A 16,314-nucleotide genomic window follows, 5' to 3' on the forward strand; every position below is an offset into this window, starting at 1 on the left:
CAACCCTTACCTTCTTTTTACACCAATAGATTGACTTTTAATTTCTTTTTTTTATTTTCCAAACAGTCTGATGGGCTGCATAGCACAAGCCAGTTATTAGATTTTTTTCTAACACAAAGCCAGAGGGCACTGTTATATTGGTATTTTTTCAGCTTTCCCTGACTAGAGACAAGTAAAACTACAAAGAAAGGAATAAAGGATCATTTTACCTTAAGATAATATATGAAATTTGGCCCAGCTCAGTAGCAGTGAACATCAAACTGGCTTTTAGCATAAAACTCTGTCAGGTTTTAGCTGCCACCTCTGAAAACATTCATTTGCAGCTTAAAAAACAGCATTTATTTGCCTTTCTCTAGATACTCCTAGAGGAAGATACCAGGTGAAGGGATATGGAGACAAAGAAACCTCTTGCTAATCCCAAAAGCTGCTCCAGGAGTATGAAGAAGCCATTGGCTCAATGACACACTTTTCCCTTAATTTGCATTCAATTCATTATGGAAAAAGTATCTAAAATGATTCAGTTATTAAATATATCAGTACATTCTTACTCATAAGTAAATTGCTGCAAATGGCATCTTATTAACATTGTCTGATGTCATTTCTCATAGCACAGCTGCCAATTCATACAACATTACCTCCTCTGCTGGGACCTTACCTGGAATGCTCTGGTCTTTATTGCTATTGCAGAGTTAAATGGGATAAGTAAAACCATCACAGCAACTCCAGCCAGCACAGAAGCCCCTAAAGTCTGGATTTAAAAAGAAAGAGAAAGTTGTTGTACCCGAGTGTTCCCTACAGTCAGCACTAAAACAACAGTAAGTGACAGGAACAGAAATCAAGGTTGACAAGCTGAACTTATCCCAGTGAAGTGTTGTGATGCCACAGAGCAACTGTGAAGAGGAAACAGAAAAATAGGACAGAAATCACTCTGACTAATAATAATAATAATGAATAATAACAACTATTGTTGTCATTGGTTTTATTGGTGACAGGAATTTTTCTCTTGATTTTTCCCCGACCAAGGGAACTGTAATTACAGAATTAACCCAGTAGCCTCAGTGTGAGTACAAGCAACAATCTGCTGGCTACCAGAGCTCAGCTTCCAGCAGAGCATTAACTCAAAGCTGATGCAATTTAATGGCTTTTGACTCAAAATCAATATGGTTAAATTGGTGTTACTGTTTTATGCAGTAAAAGACATTAATTGCATAGAAACAATGTGAAAGCCAGTGCTCAAACTGAACCTGAAATAAACCTGAAACAATGTCTGTAGCAAATGAAAAATTAGTTATTCCAGGTGAGATTTGCTGTGGCTTGCACAAAACTTCTTTATGTAGCAGGATATAATCTCTAGACATGACATTTTCTGCATCCAGGTTTTTGTTTGCTTTTTGGTCTCTAAACCATTTCCCTCAAATTCTCATTTGTATCAACTGCTGGGAACAGAATCCAAGACTGAGCTCATCAAAGTGGAGTAAAATCAGGGGAAGGACATAGGAAATGTTCTGTTTCAAATGCCCATCTGGCCTATCAGCTGAACAAAATAATTGAGACACTAAGTGAGGGTGTACAGCAGTAAAAGCTATTTTACTACAGGACAGAACACTTAAAGTTTGTAAAAAATGCAGTGGAGGGTCAAACTGATTAACTTAAAAAAAGGAAAAAGAAAAAGCCTGCACATAATTTAGATGAATTATAAATAAAATTGTGACAATGTCTGTACCTGCCAGAGGAAATACAAAGCTAGAAATATCTGGAGTGGTGCAGACCACACCATGTTCAGGAAGGTCATCAGGTCCATGAAACGCTGGGCATCCACTGACATCAGGTTGACAATTTCTCCAACAGTCGATGAGCGCTTTGCTGAGTTGGTGATGGCTAAGGACTGACAAGGCAGAGAGCTTCAGTGAACTCACAGTCTTGATGTGCATGGAGAACAAATCCTCAGTCATTAGCAAAATCACACTGTCCAGGAATGTGCTTCTCCAAAAAGAATAAAATAATTTGCCTACATCAGTTCCTGATCTCCAAGGAACAAGAGCTCATGAAATGGTTTTGCTTATGAGCACCTCCAGCTCAAGCAGTTTGTAGCACTCTGAAGAAAACCTTGTTGGGTTTAATCCACTCATAGCATAAACATGCTCCTCTCCTGGATCCCTTTTCCATTTTGGAATGGTTTGGGTGGGAAGTTCCACCCCTGCCATGGCAGGGACACCTTCCACTATCCCAAGTTGCTGCAAGCCCCATCCAGGCTGGCCTTGGACACTTCCAGGGATGCTCCAGCTTCCCTGGGCACCCTGTGCCAGGGGCTCCTCAGTTCCCCCTGGAAGAATTTCTTCCTTACATCTCATCTAAGTCTCTCCTCTTTCAGCATTTAAAGTGAACCAGTACTGGTATGTCTATAACATTCATATTACAGTACTGATCACTGGAAAATTCTGTAAAATGTGAAAGAACTGCTAAAAACACATCAAACCTCCATTCTTTTATATTCCAGGAGGCTACTCCTCTCCAACATGCCTAACCTTCCCAAAACATGTGAGAACTGAGCACACTTGCCTGGCTGGAGCTCCAGCCCACAAAATGCTTCCAGCCTTACCTTTCTGTATATCACCCCAATGATCCCAGTCCTCAGCCTCATCCCAGTAACAAAGCAGTACTGGAAGTGCTGATGGAGGATGAGTGTCTGCAGCACAGCACAGATAAACATCAGAGCTGCAATCAAAAATCCCCACCAGGCTGGGGCGTCTTTGTCCTTAATGAAGCCGATTAATACACTGTGAGCAGAGCAGAGAAGGAAAAGGAAAAAAGAAACAGAAATTTAGAAACCATTCAGGAAATTTAATGGGACATAACACAGCTTCTCCCAGCTTCAGCATCCTGCCACATGCCCTCCCTCAACACAAAAAGCAAACAGCTCTCCAGGACACAGGCTGAGTTATTTCAGCCAAACGACATTGCAAAGATCCAACAGCAAAACCTGCAGCTCTGCCAGTGAGAAAGTCCATTTGTAAATGAGGCTGAAAATGAAATATGAAGAGAAATGCTTGGCTTCCCCTGAGATCCAGGGTTTGAACACACAGCACACGGTCTGAGCTCTGTCAGGCAGCCCCCAGGGCGGGAGGTGAATGATAGGACAGAGTGAGGCAGCCCAGCAGAGCAGGCACAACCAGCTTCTTACCCAAATGCTCTTCAAGCAGCCTGAGTGCTTCTGCCTGGGGTGCTTTCCCACAAAAAAAAAAGCTAAATTAAAAGACATCCTTCAGGAGGGATGCATATAGTCTTCACTCCTGCTTTTCTTTGAGTTTTTGTTTTGTTTTGTTTTGGTTTGGTTTTTGTTTTTTTTCGTTTTTTTTTTTTTTGGGGGGGTTTGTTTTTTTTTTGTTTTTTTTTTTTTTTTTTTTTGTGTAAAATGGTACCATTAAGCTGGCTTTAGCATCTTTTATAGCTAAGCCCTTTCTTACTCCTCACAGCTGCTCCCATTGCAAGAGCTGCACTGACACACAGCAAACAAGCAAAGTGACACATGGCAATGTCCAGTGCTCTCAAAAATCATATTTCTGATTTCAGCCTGCTGACCAGAATACTGAACTGTCAAAATATAGGAGAAACAGAGGTTTGGCTCCATGGTTCAAACAATTAGCAAGAGAAAAATGGACCTAGAAATTACAAATCAGGCAACCAAAGCTTTGTAGTAGAGCAGGAGGTTGCTACATCTTTCTTCTTCCAGTCCAGAAAAATCTTATTTCTGCACTGCTCCATTCATGCTGCAAAAGGGAACAGCTTCAGGAAAACCTCTTCCTGGTAGTCCCAGGGATTCACCAATCTTTTTAGAAGGACAAAACTATCTTACATGCAGTCTGCCAGAGCCATGGCTTTTTCATCTTCCCTTATCATCAGAAGGGCATTTTCCCTGCAGGAATTCAGACTTGAGAAGCAATTCACCATAACACGCCTTGAGATATCACTGAAACGTATTCAGGAATTCATGCAAATTTGAGAAATTCCCAGAATAGATTACACTTAATGTGTTCTCAGGAGGCAGCCAGCAGCCTCCTCTTCAGCAGCAGCTCTGGGAGAAAGACAGACTGTCAGCTATTAAATGTCACCATGTTCAGTCAGACCTTCTTTTTAGCAAATTTCTGGGTATATCACAAACCACCCACAGAACAACATGATCTCAGAATACAGGTTATTTTAAGAGATACTCAAATAGGAGCAGAGCCTTCTCTTCTTCCTTTCCTATCTCCACCTGTGACCTCCACTCAAGCTCCACTCCACTCTCATGCATTAACAGGATTAGGTGCCTTTCCATTAATAATTGTTAGGTAGAAATGCTGGTAATTCCACTATTGCTTTCTTCCTAGTTAATGATTATCTGGTGAATTCCTCACTTTAAGAACAATACTAATAGGAAAAAAATGTGGGGATTGGACAAATTCCTTTATGGTTCAGGCTGAGCTTCTGGCCCCCCTGGAGATGGGAGGTAGAGATGTTCCTCATACAAAGAGAATTTGAGGACAGACCAATTCTCTCATGACCTCTTTCCCTGTTTTCTTTTTTTTTTTTTAATAGAACCATAATTTTCTTGCACTGTAAATTCACTGCAACTGTGCCTCTCATATTCTCAACACAACCAAGAGCACATGAACTCATCCAAATGCTCCAAAAGCTTTCCCAGATGACAGCAGTATGGCCAGAGGATCCCATTCTGGAGCACCACACAACACCTGCACATCAAGGCATGCAACCAGCATCCACACACGAGGATATCAGGGTCCAGCCAGCAGTGCTTCACTCTGATTTCACAGCTAATCCTTTAGAAATGGGGAGAAATGGCTTTGGATGAATCACAGAACAACAGGTAATTTGTAATTCAGAGCTGCCCACCGGTGATGGGAGATTTACAAATGGAGCATTTCAGTGAAGCTTGTCCAGTTTACAGCTGAGTCCACAACAAAGAGCTCATGTCTAAGGCATTGCAGGGGGAAGTGTGGGAGCACACACATGGCACTGTGAGGGAAACTAACTCTGCATTTCAAAAACAAATGCCCCTGCCAAAGCCAAGCCTCCACAGGGATGGCACACAGAGAACTACTCACAGAGTAAACCAACCTTAATAGCTGAGGGTTGACAAAAGAGAGCAGGTCTTGTATCAGCTTGAAGAAGGAGCCAATTAAGAAGTATGGCCCAAAGGTCCTCAACAAAGCCTTGAGAAAGGAAGGTTTCCTGTTGTGCTTTTTGTCTCTGATCAGGACTTCTCCTTCCTCTGGGCCACCACCAACATGATTCAGGACATGGTTTGATTTCTTCATGTATGACACATCCTCTTTCCTAGGGAAACAAAACAGGTGAGACAACTGGCAAGGAGGGTGGCACTGCCCGTGTGAGCAGCACTGCAGGAACATCCCAGAGTCTGCACCCTCCTCTGCTCTGCTGCTGACCAACAGCACCATCAAGGTGTGCCCAGCATCAGCCACTCTTGTGCAGCTGAGTCTTGTTTGCTTTTCTTTTTTCCTGCAGTACTTACGGGGTGCAATCCACAGACCAGAAAATCAATCACCATGGGATGAGAATGTGGCCCCAAGGAGGAGGAGAGGAAGGCTGGACTTCCTTAGAGGATAGAATTGACTTTGGATCTCCAATTTCTTGTACAGGAATCCTCAAAGAAGTGCTGTGGACACCCCACACACAGCACCCTCACCTGCTCCTTCTGAGCCTGTGCTTGCTGTTCCATCAGCAGCTGTGCTAAACCTTTCCCCTTATTGATCACACAGCTGCTTCCAGAGCAGCAGAATTAACCCCCTTGGGGAAACAGGCATTGCAGCAGGCACAGCACTCCCAAAATATAAAGTTCTGCATTCCTGGAAACTTGAAATTGAGTACAAACCACAGCACCTTCAAAGCTGGGCATCCCCCAGATGTGGACCGCAGCTGTCCAGATCTTCCAGGACAAAAACCTTGGGTTTAGGTACCTAAATTTTACTCAGTTGATAATTAAGGCATGTAAACCCTGTTAGTCTGCAACCCTTTTGTTAACCATTGGACTCAATAATCATAGTGGTTTTTTTCCAAATTTAATGATTCCAGGATTCTAGGATTCCTTTTGTACTTTTTGCCTCTTTCCTTTTGCCAAATAACCTAACAAAAGTGACTCCTTCACATATTCTTTTAGACTGACTGATGGAAAATGGGGCAAACATGCCCAAACTGCTCTCCAGGGCTCCAGGTAGGTTTTGTAGAAGCCCCTTTGGGGTTTAGGTGCCCGAACTTCTGCTGCCCATCAACAAAAGCTACACTCTGGGAAATTATTTCCTCTATGAATTGCTCTCTAACATCAGCTGGGCAACTTTTCTACCAGAAAATATCAAATTGCTGCTGTTTCCTGGGGGCTATGGGACTGGGGAAACATTTCCTGAATGTAAGACAGGAAAGTTAAGTCCAGGTGAAACAGGGAGAAGGAAATTAATCTGGGACACATAAGCTTTACAAGAAAAAACAGATGGAAAAGAGACCCTAGAAACAGGGAATATTTACCAGAAGGCATTTGAAAAATAACTTGTAGGTACTACCAAGTGAGGTTGGATTTATGATTTTTCATAAAGACTGTGCAGATTTTTGGAGCTGGCTAGCTGCAGAGCCAAATAACTCCAACAGCCTGCAAGCACTCACTGTGATCACTGTGGCTAACAGTCCACATGTATAAACTTGTCCACATCCTCTCAGAAAAAGCCATTTACAAATCCCAAGGTCTTTGCAATAAAGCTTGAGGGCAGGGGGAGAACCTAAACCAGACAATTTATTTTTTTCCCCCCAGACAAGAACAAACAGTGTTCTCTTTGTCTTCCAGATCAAACCTGGAGAGTTTATGAGCAAAGCCTTGTTTTTCTGGCAACCAGACTGTTAAACTCATTGAAGGATTTGAAGAAACAAGACTACTTGCCCCTGACTTTGTGCTATTAAAAATGTTTATTACACTGAGCTAATAGCAAAGCAATGGTTCTCTTGCAGCTTAGAGTCCCAAAGGGAGAAAATGCACTTTCAGTGTTTACTACCTGTAGTTAGATGAGGTCAGGTTTTCAGCAGTGTGTGGGACTGCTCACACCCAGCCTTTCATCAAAGCAAAGAGCAAGTGTCTGGTTGCCATTATTTATAGCAGGGCAGATAATAGGTACTGATTTATCTCATGGGAAAACACTTGATTTCTCACTGGTGCATCTTCAACATCTTCATGAGGACAGTCTCTAAAATAAGCTGACTGAAAATGAGGGAAAATGCATTCCAGCTCTCCCTTCTCCATCCAGCTCAGCCCTAACTTGCTCAGAAGAAACTGCACTTATCAGCAAAGTGAGTGAGTAGAAACTTCAGCCACATAAGCAAAGAGAGCAAAAGAAAGGAAAAATACTCTGTGTGCTTTATTTTCTGCAGTAACATTTTAAATCCATGCTGGTCTCTCCTGTAACTCACTAGAAACAAATGAATTTTTAGTGATTATTTAACAGTAACTCACAAGACAGCTGTGATGCAAAAATGGATTAGGAACAACAGAAATGTGATAATCATTACCACAAAACAAGTTTAAAGCTTTAGCTTTGCCAGAGCTGCAACTGATTAAGTTTTAAAAAATAAATTACTTCTACATACACTACAAATACTTTTCATCACACTTTCAACACGTGTACAAATCGACACAGCATTTTTAATGTCATAAAAGCTTGCTCAGAGCAGATTTAATGAGAGTTAAAAGGGGAAAAAAAAGTATTTACAATGTCTCACAAGCAACTACCACTAATGCTATTTGACAGGAAGGAATAGAGACTATCTACTTAAAACTGAAGAATAAGCAGAGCTTTCAGAGTTCCATGAAACCCAGCAATTTGGAGTACAGTGATTTCCTTTGTTTTTGCACTTTTCCCCATCTTAGAATCATTAATACAGTCGCCACAAAATTCTACCTGAGCTAAATATGACTCATAATTTATGGCTAAACTCATTGCCAACTGGCCCCAGTTTATATGAATAGTTTCCAAAATGCAATGAATCCCCTGACAAAATTCCAGGCACGGTTTCTGGTTTCCTAGTAAAAGTCTTCCTGGACCCCATGCACTCCTGCATGATGGCTGAGCTCTTACTGTAAAACAGCCTGAGGGAGCAAGATTTGTGTCTCAGCAAAAAGACCAGAACCCAGACAATACACATTATTCTATAAAAATAGAGACATTAAGACAATGAAAAAAAAAAACAAACCAAAACCCAAATAAACTCTAAATAGAACTGTAACAAATCCATGCAGAGCACTAGTGGACAGCTGCTGGTGTTAGTGCTGGAAATATTTCAAGTTTTAGCTGCAAAGTAGAACTCTCCACATCATATTTAGCCTTGCCAAGAAAATTACAATTCTCTCCTAATATTATCAAATAATAGGGTCTTTCCAGTTTGGCAAAGATATGCACAAAAGAGAACAAAGGAAAGCCACCACATGAAGAAGAAATCTCCACAATGAAAGGAAATGGAAGCAGAGGCCTCCTCCTTATTGACATTTTTAATTTGAAACACACTATTTTCACATCTATTTGCTTGGAAACATTCTGGACACCAAACAGTGGGAGAAGGAAGTAAGAGCTGCACAACAGGTAATTTTTAACGATTAGATTAGGGCAGAACATGCAATAAGAAGGAAATCCTCTCACACAGGTATAACCATAGGCAAGTTCTGACCCTTATCCCATTTCCATAAGAGACCAGGACAATTTTGCTGCTGGTTTTCTAGGCTACAGCAGTAGGGTCTCAGCAGTCAAGTGGGATGTCTCTCCCCTTCCTGCCTTTCACAGGTTTTGAGTTTCTTATCTTTACCACTGGGAAGTGAAGACTTGCTCACTGCTGAGAGCCTTAAGTCTAAAAATACTGCCAGGCCAAAAAACTCATGATGGAGAGGATGAGAAATCCCTTTTGGTTTATGTGCCCAGAAGCTGTGCTCCAACATGCCTGGGAGGGATGCAACTATGCAGTCAGACAAGCAGCAGCTGAGTGGTGAAAAGCTGTTCATTTTCTACAACTCAACAGCTTCTCTTCACACACCTCCAGCCTTTCTCCACATGGGAAGTGGAGATTTTAAGCCCCTAAAAAGTGTGTTGGTGGCACACAAGCCCCACAGGGCCCTGCTTGCCTCTGCCTAGACACATTAAAATAAGGAAGTTTGAGTAATAATGAGTGAAGAACAGCAAGGTTGAAGTGGTGGGTGCGTTTTTAGCTGCCTCATTTTCGTGGATGAGCAACTTGTGAGTGTTGAGAGGACCCAGATCAATCTCTCAAGTTTGCAGACTTGTTCCTGTACTTACTGTTTGCACTCTGCTTTTTCTCTCTCCCACTCTTTACTCAGTTGTTGCACGATAGTTTTGGAAGTGTCATCTTTGTTCAGTGACCACAAATCTTTGTCTTCCAGAGGCCTTTTGTACCCATGAATTGCCATGCTGCACATATGGAGAAAAACAGCCCAACTCAATATGGGAAACAGTACTCAAAGCATTGCCAGTAACTCTAGAATGATTAAGCTAACAAAAGCAAGAACATACTCCACAGAAAGGGAGATGGGAGAATAATTATCACCCTTTGTTCCTTTTATTGATGTTTGCAATTAAGGAAAGGACATGATGTATTTCTAATTACATGTGTTTTATTGAAAACACCACTTCAGAAAAGAGACAATAAAAAACCAACTACCAGAAGCATTTGGATGAAATTGTGGTGTTAAATGGAAACAGCTAAGCTTTAGAAGTAAAAATAATAAAGTTGATCTGGAATTATTGTCAGAGGTGAACAAAATGAAAAAGTGGAGCTCACTGGAGTTAAAGGAAAATCAGATTTTCCTGAAAACTACAGTTCCTCAACTGTAAAGGGAATTTTGTCAAGGGACACAAACATCCTGGCTGCCAAGAATCTCACTGGGGAAGCAGAACATTCTGGAAGTTTAGAAAGTTCTCATCCTCTCACTAAAAAGAACTTCATAGGGCTGCTACTAGGACAATAAAGTCAGATGGGGGAAGAATGAAGATCTCAACCACTGTGAAAAAACTGGGTCTTAACACAACCTGTGACAGCTGTTCCACTTCTTTACCATGGAGCAGCAGGCCCAATCTCAAATTTGCATCTTTGATACACATTTCTTTTGTCTGTGGCCTCAGTTTGTGGCAATCATTTACATACATAACCCAGTTTACCTTCCCTTTTGCACAGAAAATGTCTTTATAAAACAGCATTCCCCAATGAACCTCAACAGGAAACAAAATGCACCCTCAGCTGGGTGAAAGGTTGGCATAATTTATCTGGTGGAGCACAGAGCTGTGTCTGGGTTCAGGTTCTATTCCAGCCTGCACACCCTCTTTGTCATGATCCTGCTGCTGCCAGACTTTGCAGAGAAAAAGTTTGGGCTGTGTGTTTCTAAAAAGGCAAAATGCTCCAAGTGCTGACACCAGTGTGGATGAAAGAGCATCCAACATCAACTACTCACAGCAGGAAAATCTCTGTGCAGCACAGATCACAAGCAGGCTTTGGGTTTGTCAGCTGTCCAACAGCTTGAAGAGAAAACTCACCTTGTAAACCACCAAAATGTCAATCTTGACAGGAACCCTGAATTTAACTCTGGACATGGATTCTATAATGAGTTTATGGGGGGGAAAAAACCGAAAATAAATAAAGCAAGACATTTAGCATTAGTTTAATATGACAACAGTCTATTTTGACAATTTTTGGCATATTATATGGTATATTACATGTGTGTACCTGTGTCCTAATGAGACATAAAATTGATTTCTTTCATTTCCCATGTCACACTGAACTCCTTTTATATCTAAAAATTGCTTCATATACTGCCATTAAATCACACCTATAATGTTAAATGTCATTCCACAGTTTCTGAGATGTTCATTTTAGGACATAAGCTCAACTTTTCTCTCAGCATGGTTCAAGCATAAATCCAATTATAGGGACTATTTTTGAATTGGAGAAGAAATTTAACCTGTGACACTACTAATATCTTCTGTTATTAATGTTTTTCCATATCTGTTCTCAACACATATAGAACTCATTTATTAAGACAAACCTCATGGACTTTCTCTAACTCGAGATGAATGTTAAGCAAGTAGAGCACCATCTCCTCAAAAAACCCTCTTGAAATAACTATTATTACACTTCAATGCTCATAAATATAATTCACACTGCTGTGAAGCAGCAAGCAGAAGAGCTGCTTCCACTACACAGCTTCAAGCCACTTCTGATGACAGATAATGGAAAAAGACTCCAAACCCCAGCATTTCTCCCCATACCCAGTGCTTTGTAAGAGGGTCACTAAGTAATGCCATCTCTATGACAATCCAAGGCTGCTTTCAATGACAAAACTCTCAAAACACCATACAGTCTGTAAAACCCAAATAAAGCAGAGAAAAATACTTACAGCATCCACATTAACAGGGGAAAAGAAGGGAGGCTTCTCTTTAAAACATGAAAGTATCAACTCAATGATTATCAAAGCAAAGTAGATGTAAAATGTGGTAAACCTGAACCTTTCATTTACATGGCCCTAGAGGGAAAAGAAACACTGTAAATGATTGTTTTATTGCACTTCCAAGCTCCCCATACTCTCTCTCCTTTTTCACTGCTTCTTTTGGCAATTCCTTTCTTCCTCTACAGTTGAATACTGCAAAGCAGTTCCCAGCAGGAATTATCTCACAAAAGCATGCTTGTACTCTGATAAGTGCCTAAGAACATGCTTATTTCCAAGCTTTTCATTAAATCATGTCAAGTTCAAAGTGCTTATACATCTCCACTGCATGCAGACACCCCCTGGAATCAGGTCTACATAACATCCTTTCAAATTCCCTCTATCATGTCTTAAGCATAGGAATTGTCAACCCAGATCAGAGAATATCCTTTTACTTGAATATCTTGTCACTGACAAGCAGTGAGTGTTAAATGCTTTCAGCAGAAGCTGCAGAAAAACCACTGCATTGCATAATAAGAGTTCCATCTGCTCTAGAGATATTTCCTTTCCTAATCATGAGTCTGCAATTTACCTAAAACTTCTTGCTGTGAGGGTATGTCCCTTAAACAGCTCTTTCATGCCTAATGCCATTCTGAACATCCTCATTGTGAATGTCCTCACTGCGCACTTAAGAGGTTTAAACCTTAAGTGCAAGAGAAGGAATATTTGGTTCTGGGCAGTCACAGGAGGAGAAATGTTACCCAGACTTGCTCTAAGGCTCTGCACCCACAACTTCAAGATGATTGTGGATTCAAACATTGTTAGTCCAATGTTTTCATTTATTAAAGCTGCCTCTATGTGGTGTTTGAAATGGTCTCACCAGATTGCAGCTATTATCTGACAAAGTTCTGCCCAGGCTCTCAGTTAAGGTTAAATTCAATCTCTGCTGGAATATTTACAACAGGCTGCTAACAGGAAAATCCTTGCTAACAGGATAATGCTGCTAATATCACAAAGAAGCAAGAATAAAAACAAGAAATCACCAAACAGAATCAACACTGATTTCACTGAAGAGAAGCAATCATCTTAATGTTTCCCAACCACTCTTCTTCTCTCCCAGGCTTTGATGATCTAATCACTGGAGCAATCTGCCTTGCCCTACTTAGTGAAATTTGTTTCTGTGAAAAACTCAGCAAGTTTCTTACTGTGGGAGAACCTGCTATGTTTTCAAACAGGAATCATAACAGCCCAGGTTTCTTTCCTCTCCCTTCAACCTTCTCTCTATTTCCAGCCCCAGTGGAGTCCAAATGCTGTCCTCAGCACATCAGGAACTGACACAAGACAGCCCATGGAGCTGTCTAATGTGGCCAAGCTGCCTAAGTAAAAAAGGAACTTTACACACTGAAATGTGTCCTCTGTGGTTACCACCCATCCTCATCTATGCAAAAGGCTGCAAAAGGGAAAGAGACAAAAAACCAGGAGTCTGCTCACATGTTCACAGTGTTGGTATTGCTCTCTTATGTCTCTCAAGTTACCAGTATAGCCCTGGGCTAAGCAAAATCTGCTTTTTGACATTGCCTGAGACATCCAGTTCCCTCCTAGTTACACAAGTCTGAGTCAAGACAACAGAACCAAACTCCTCTCTGTCTCTGGCAAAACCTGGGCTCAGATCTGACTCCAAACTCAGTGATTCATTCTTCTCACACAGATGGATGCTACACTTCCTTCTGCCCAAGTGCTGACAAGGATGGCTTGTTACCTGTGCTGCTGTAGTCATGATCTTTGACCTCAAGGGCCCCACAGCACAAAGCACAGACAAAAACCAGAAGATAATGAGCACTCCAGAGGACTGAATTCCTCTCAGCCTTTCGTACTGGATAAGCAGTGTGGCTAAGAGCTGTAAAAGAAAACACAGGAACACATGAACTCAAGCCCACCCCAGTGCTCCCCTTCTTTGCACTCTCAGTTGGCAGCTCTTAGAGCCACCATTCACTGGAAGGCCACCAGAACAGCAGGACCTCTCTGAAATGAGCCCCCCTCATCCACAGAAGACCTCCATCATCTAAGAAGAGCAGCAAATAACTGTGAAATAATTTGTTCTGGTGTTTTCAGAGCCTCAGCTTCAGAATTAAATTTTTAAACCTTTGCACATAGGGCTGGGAACAATTAAATTTAGCTACAAACATTTTAAACAAATGTAGGAGCTGCCATTTCTCCAATCCAGATGGACCATCATGACTTGTCTAGAAAATGAGATTTTTAAAAAAAATTAGCCAAGGGAATTAAAAAACATAATGGGCAAATTTTACTGCTTTATTTTTCCTACAATAAGCACAAGGCTGTTTGTCATCCCAGCCAAAGCCAACTTGTTTTGTTTAATGGAGGAACAACCACCAGATAACTCCAATATTATACTGAACAATGCACAAATGCTCTATTGTATCTCTATTTAGGCAAAATCCTATTCAAATTCTCTCCACACCTGGATCACAAGCCTGGAGAAATAGGTAAAAGCAGGTTAGAAGGCAGAACAATCTCTCCATCATAAATATTTTAATTTACAAAGCTGAATCTACTTGAGAGATATTTTTGACTCTGGCTTTTTTGGTAGCAAAATTTGCTTCAGTGATGCAAATACTCATAATCCAGTTAAAAGAGGTCCAGATAAGGCAATGAAGGCAAAGAGGCTCTTCATTCTTCTAAGAAAAAGTTATTCATGCAGGTGAGAGTGAACAGAAACAGCTACGAACCACAGTGATGCCAACGACCAGAGGAGTTACAAAATAAACTGGAGGAGGGGCTCTGTTCTGCAGGAGCTCGTGGAAGGAGTAGAAGAGATCTGCCCAGCTCACACACCACAGCAGCACCCCAAACAGCTGAGAGGAGACAAACAGAAACAGCATTTGGTAAACTCCTCTCCAGGAGTGGTCAGAGAGCTAAAAAACCCATTCTGAGTCACAAATTCCCAGCAAAACAAAGCTGTGTAAACACAGTCACAGCACTCATCAGCTGCAGGCTGATGAACTGTCCCACTGCACTCAAACCAAGGATCTCAGCTGCTCTCCGAGGGATTTGCAATCACTACCAGCAGAAGGACTAATGTCTTTTCCTGGATTTTCCCCCCTATTTAGTTTTGATTGCAAACACAGGCAGCATCCAGAGGAAAGGCAGGCATGCCCTGAAGCAGAAGCCTGGCGTTTTTCTCCAGGAACAGCCTGAGTTATTTAATGGCCTATGGAAAGTGAATTTCTTGCCTTTCTTAGACCCAGCCACTCACAGAGCTGAGGGGCTACTGACACCAGGAACCTTTCAAGCACAAGGTGCAGATGAAATCACGTTGCTATTGTGTGGGGAGAGCAGCTTGAATAAACCCTCCTCATGCTTATTTTCATAAAGAGATACAATTCCCACCAGACCTACCTTAACATCTTTGCTTTGCAGCTCTCAGTGGTTTGAGCATTTATTAAGGGTGAAGCAGCACAGTTTTGGCTCACAAAGGGAGGCTGCTCAAGGCAGAGCAATCTTCCCTCTACCCAGAAAGGTGAGCTCCTAGCACGGATTTCCTTCCTCAGAGATCTGTATAAAGGCTGCTTGCTCCTACAAGCAAACTCTTCAATACGATAAATCAGAGGGAAGTTAGTTCAGACCCTGCTGCAGCACTCCCTGGATGCTGAGCTAACACAAGCTGAGGTTCACATGGCTTGTGGGGCACTGCCAAGGGCTCTCTCTCACCGTTTTGAACCTGCTCAGCACGGACAGCACGATGTAGCCCCGCCTGCTGCGCTTCAGGTACAGAAGGTAAAAGGGAAAAGCACTCCACAGGTAAATGCTGGGGATCCACGCCAGGATGGTGTTCTGGAAACATGGTGTCAGGTCTGGGTTATCCGTGTGTATTGTAAGGTTTGAATCCTGGAAGAAGGACGAGGCACATTTATTAGCAGAGAGGCAGAAGTGCTGCCAAACTGGAATATCTGCTTGCATGAAGCTGTATTCAGATCCTGATGGAGTTAGCACATGGCCTGAGTAACAGCTTTCCCAAAATACTTACCCCAAGCACTTGTGGTTAATCTGCTCTAGTGAAAGGGCTAAGTACAGCTATAAATAGGGCAAAACCTAAAAGAGAAAGATTTCTGCCCTGCTGTATTTCAGAGCTGGACATACACTTGTAGCACACAATCCCCTTTTGTTTCTGTCTTTGCCAAGGTTTAGTTCCAGGTGCTGGTAACACCATGCTCCTCAGCCTGGAGATTCCTCCTTCAGGAGAAATCCTCTACCTGAGAACTCATCCAGCAAGAATGTCCAGCAAGGACAAAATGATCAGATTTAGACCAACCTTATGCTAACCTGGGAAAATCCCCTCCATTTATGACTAACACTTTGTCTTTCTTACTCATATGCTTCCAACTTTAATTACTTCCCTATTCTAAACAAAGGCAAAAGGAATGTACTGAACATGCAGGTAGGAATCAGATTTTCTTGGAAACATTTCAAGTAATGGTTTGCAGCTGTGATCCTGGACTCCACAAACCACATATGAACTTGTACATAAAGATGTGAATGCACCACATGCAAACACAGTTACATAAGTTCAGATTAAAACAGAACTTCAGTGCAGTGAAGGGGAACTCAGTTTTAATCAAACTTCCTGGAAATTCACAACTTGGATTTTGCCATCTGATGTGTCATCTTACATGTGGCAGATAAATTCCTAATTGCAGAAAATGTAAATTGACTTTGTTGTACTGTCATTAACAAGATGATGATAAAACTAAGATTTCTCTGGTTCAAATATACTTTATCTCTGCACTACAACAATTCACTTCATTATCTTTGGGTGT

General features: G+C 41.6%; 1 protein-coding gene across 3 annotated transcripts in view; it reads right to left on the bottom strand.

Annotated features, from left to right (window-relative positions):
• The window catches only part of ABCC3 (ATP binding cassette subfamily C member 3), a 47,220-nt gene that overhangs the window by 19,377 nt on the left and 11,529 nt on the right, over nucleotides 1-16,314 (bottom strand). For all 3 annotated transcript variants that reach the window (XM_056505573.1, XM_056505574.1, XM_056505575.1), the window contains exons 2-11: nucleotides 15,209-15,385; nucleotides 14,227-14,352; nucleotides 13,236-13,373; nucleotides 11,450-11,575; nucleotides 10,590-10,651; nucleotides 9,339-9,470; nucleotides 5,116-5,334; nucleotides 2,600-2,777; nucleotides 1,724-1,885; nucleotides 656-748 (exon numbers count right to left, since the gene is read on the bottom strand). In XM_056505573.1, the coding sequence (XP_056361548.1) occupies nucleotides 656-748; nucleotides 1,724-1,885; nucleotides 2,600-2,777; nucleotides 5,116-5,334; nucleotides 9,339-9,470; nucleotides 10,590-10,651; nucleotides 11,450-11,575; nucleotides 13,236-13,373; nucleotides 14,227-14,352; nucleotides 15,209-15,385 (1,413 nt within the window). The remainder of the gene's footprint in view (nucleotides 1-655; nucleotides 749-1,723; nucleotides 1,886-2,599; nucleotides 2,778-5,115; nucleotides 5,335-9,338; nucleotides 9,471-10,589; nucleotides 10,652-11,449; nucleotides 11,576-13,235; nucleotides 13,374-14,226; nucleotides 14,353-15,208; nucleotides 15,386-16,314) is intronic.

Source organism: Oenanthe melanoleuca, chromosome 18 (genome assembly GCF_029582105.1).
Source record: "Oenanthe melanoleuca isolate GR-GAL-2019-014 chromosome 18, OMel1.0, whole genome shotgun sequence".
Classification (NCBI taxonomy): domain Eukaryota; kingdom Metazoa; phylum Chordata; class Aves; order Passeriformes; family Muscicapidae; genus Oenanthe; species Oenanthe melanoleuca.